The sequence below is a fragment of the Penaeus japonicus genome, unplaced genomic scaffold (genome assembly GCF_977035675.1).
Source record: "Penaeus japonicus unplaced genomic scaffold, GWHDUDI00000001_assembly GWHDUDI00000002, whole genome shotgun sequence".
Lineage (NCBI taxonomy): Eukaryota > Metazoa > Arthropoda > Malacostraca > Decapoda > Penaeidae > Penaeus > Penaeus japonicus.
The window spans coordinates 51,323,911-51,327,915 of NW_028234404.1; the positions used below are offsets into that span (position 1 = coordinate 51,323,911).

General features: G+C 26.8%; 1 protein-coding gene across 1 annotated transcript in view; it reads right to left on the reverse strand.

Moving 5' to 3' along the window:
• Positions 1–4,005, reverse strand: part of LOC147472435 (uncharacterized) — a 7,627-nt gene that overhangs the window by 2,036 nt on the left and 1,586 nt on the right. The window contains exon 2 of the mRNA XM_086545800.1: positions 2,647–2,930. Within this exon, the coding sequence (XP_086401926.1) occupies positions 2,647–2,930 (284 nt within the window). The remainder of the gene's footprint in view (positions 1–2,646; positions 2,931–4,005) is intronic.

Consider the following 4,005-nt stretch of genomic DNA (forward strand, 5'->3'; position numbering starts at 1 on the left):
ACAACACACAAACCACACAAACCAAAACACTTATATATTTATTTATAATATTATATATTTATATATATATATATATTAATATTTAAGTAAATGATATACATATATATATATATATATATTATAGATATATATATATATATATAAATATATAATATATATATATATATATATATATATATATATATATATATCTATATAAATATATATTTATCTGTTATTGCTATAAATTTATATATATGCAAAATATATTAATCAATGCGGTTTTATAACATTAATGCATTGGCTGATTTATCAGCAATGTAAAGAGAGAAAAAAAAAATTATTTTTTTTTATTATATCTAAGGAATTTAAAACACGTTATGAAATATTACATGTGATAACACGTGATAAAATGTCAGAGTAACCATTATAAGTGACTCGTTATTTTATGCGGTTTGAAATTTGAATGTATTTCCCTTTAACTTATGCATTTCTCTATTTTTCACACTCCGGCTGCGCTGAATTGATTTTCGTATTCAACGGGTCATGGTAGATTGCGGGTTTTGCATCATCATTGGTAAGTTAAGTTTCATTTATGATTTTATTTTTTGATGTTCTTGATCTGCCGTTTTACTTCTCTTGTGATGTATCGTTTTTTTATTGTGGTGAAGGTATATGTTGATAGTATATGTATCTATAAATCTATATATTTATATATATATATATATTTATTATATATATATTATATAACACAAACAACAAAACCAACACACAAACATATATATTTATATTTCATTTATATATATATATATTTATATATATATATATATATATATATATATATTCACACACACATACACACACACATACAAAAATCATATTAATATATTATATTTATATATATATATATTATATAGATTATATATATATATATAGATATATGTGTGTGTGTGTGTGGGTGTGTGTGTGTGTGTGCGCGATGTGTGGTGTGTCTGATTATTATATATATATATATATATTTATAAAAATATATTATATATATATTATATATATATATAGAGAGGTGAGAGAGAGAGGAGAGAGAGAGAAGGAGAGGAGAGAGATGAGAGAATACAAACACAAACACACACCACACACACAAACAAAAGAAACACGCAAACACACAACAAATAATGTGTATATATATATTATATATATATATATATTATATTATATATATTAGTTATATTTATAATTTATATTAATAATGTTTTTTATATATATATATATATATATATATATATATATATATATAGAGAGAGAGAGAGAGAGAGAGAGAGGAAGAGTGAGCGAGAGAGAGAGAGAAAGAGAGGGAAAGAGAGTGTGTGTGTCAGAGAGAGAGAGAGAGAGAGGGAAATACTATTATGATTGTCATTTCAACTTTTTTATCAATCATATACCTTTTACACAATTAGATTCTTTTTATGTTTTTAATGGCCGTCAAAGGAGAACAAGTTTTTATAATCTTCTTGAATTATTGATGTATTTCTCTCTGGAAATTTATTATACGTAATATATTGTTTATTCCTTGGACTATACCTTGTTTACTGAAGCGACGGATTTTATAACAACAAATGATAAGTATGAATATTTATATGTATAGATAGATAATATATTTAAAATATTAAAATATATATGATATTTATATATATATTTATATATATATATTATATATATATTTATTATATATATATATATAATATATATTATATATATATATTTATATTATATATATATATATATATATATATATATATATGAAATAAAAATTAATGGATATATTTTACATATATATATATATATAATATATATATATATATATATAAGTAAAGAACAAAAAATATATATCTATATTATATATATATATATATATATATATATACTATATTATATTTAAGTAAATAGACCAAACAAATAATGTATATATATGTATATATATATATATTATATATATTATTATATATATATATATATATATATATATATATACATATGTGTGTGTGTGAGTGTGTGTGTGTTTGTGTGTGTGTGTATACACAGATACAAAGAAACACTATACATCTATCTATCTATACATATGAATATCTATAACGTTGACATTGCTTAACTGTAACATTAAAATAATCTAAAGAATCATCTAGGAATCTTTAGGGTTACCTTTGCAGGATCAGGCTCCTTATTTCCTTCATCTTAATCAGTTTCAGCCGTTGGCTATTCCTTTCTTTCAGTAACTGTTACCTTCATTTATAGGGCTGTCAGCTAATAGCTAATCGATAATCGGTACTCTTTGGTATAAAGAAATATAAATACATTAGAGTTTTAAAGTACCGTTAGGCCTTTCCAGTTCAGAATATCTGTGTGTGAAATGACCTGTTCGGTATATCCGTTTGCATTTATGATTTTTTTTTTCTAAAGGAAGGAAAAAAGACGATTCCAGAATTGATAGTAAAGTCTTATGTGGATATCATAGTAAATATTTCCAATTTAAGGAAACCGGTTTATTGCCAAAGAAAGTACAAGAAAGGATGGTTTTCCTAAGGAAAATACATCGGTTTTATCTGGTAGATCAGTGTCTTACAGATTTGCGTTGAGACATGTCAACAGACTCTACATCCACGCTGCAGTTACCTCATCCTCCACTCTGCCAATATACTGAGCCTAATGAGCTCACAACGCCAAAGCCACCTGAGCTCCACCACCGCCTCGCCGTGCTGGGAAGGACTAACTGACGAGTTGTGCTCGGACTCGCTTCGCTCCTTCTCCACTTCCACTCGTCTCTTGTCCTCCGCCTCCAAAGCTGCTCTCCTCCACTCCAAAGTGCCTCTCCTACCTCCAAAGGAGCTCTCCTCATTCCGCCGCCATATCACCACAAACTCATCTCTACTACAGCACCGCCGGAGAGTCAGTGCACGCTATCACAGCCAGAATGTAATATAATTGTGGGGATATTATGAAGTAGGTCGAAATCCACATTGATGGAGAGTATAGTGCAATACTTAATACGGTCATGTAACGTACAGATAGATAGATTGGTAGATAGAGCGAGAAAAAAAAAGAGATTATTTATCAAGAAAAATCTATTCATTTCTTATATATATATTTGAATATAGAGTGATTGGTAGATAAAGAGAGAGAGAAGAGAGAGAAAATTGTATTAAGAAACATCTTTTCAATATTTTTTATATCCATTGCAATTGTATAAGAAATAATAATAATAAAAAAAAAAAAAAAAATTTAACTACCGAGTAACACATTGTCAAAAAAGTCTCATACTGCTTGTTCTTTCGTTTGTGTGATGAATTTCTTGATCAGAGTCTTATATTAGACATTATCTCATTGCTTGGCTCAGATGATTTTGCCTTATTTGAACACCAAACTTTAAGTGGTAGGAAAGCTTTATCAGTTATTTATGATAGTGTTTGTGTTATTAAAGTATGGCTAGAAGTTGTTTGAACAGTCATTTGTTTGGTTGAAAAAGTTCTTACAGGGTTGTGGATTTTTCCTATAACATAAAACTGTGTATATATCAATATTTTATATATTTATTATATATTAGTAGTATATATATATATATATATATGTAAATATATATTTATTATATATATACATATATATACATATATTGTAATGTACATATATATGTAAAAGATATACATAGATATATCGGTACATCTTCTTTGTTGACTTGAATTTCTATTTATTGCTGCGGTGCCCACGGGAATTGTTGTAAATCTCGCTATCATGCTCTGCTACAGAGTCTAAAGGTAATTTATGGTGGTTGTAAGGATTTTGCAGCAAAAAGGCAGAACGCATTAACTCCAAATCTATGTTTTGAGAAAATGATGTTAAAGGGTTGGTTGAGTATAATTTACTCCTATCATTGGTGTCGATCATACAAAACTGACATACTTTATTGACATTTCAGACACATGATGGTTTGTATCAAAATTCGTTTTAAATGCGATTACAGTACTAATTCATAAAAAT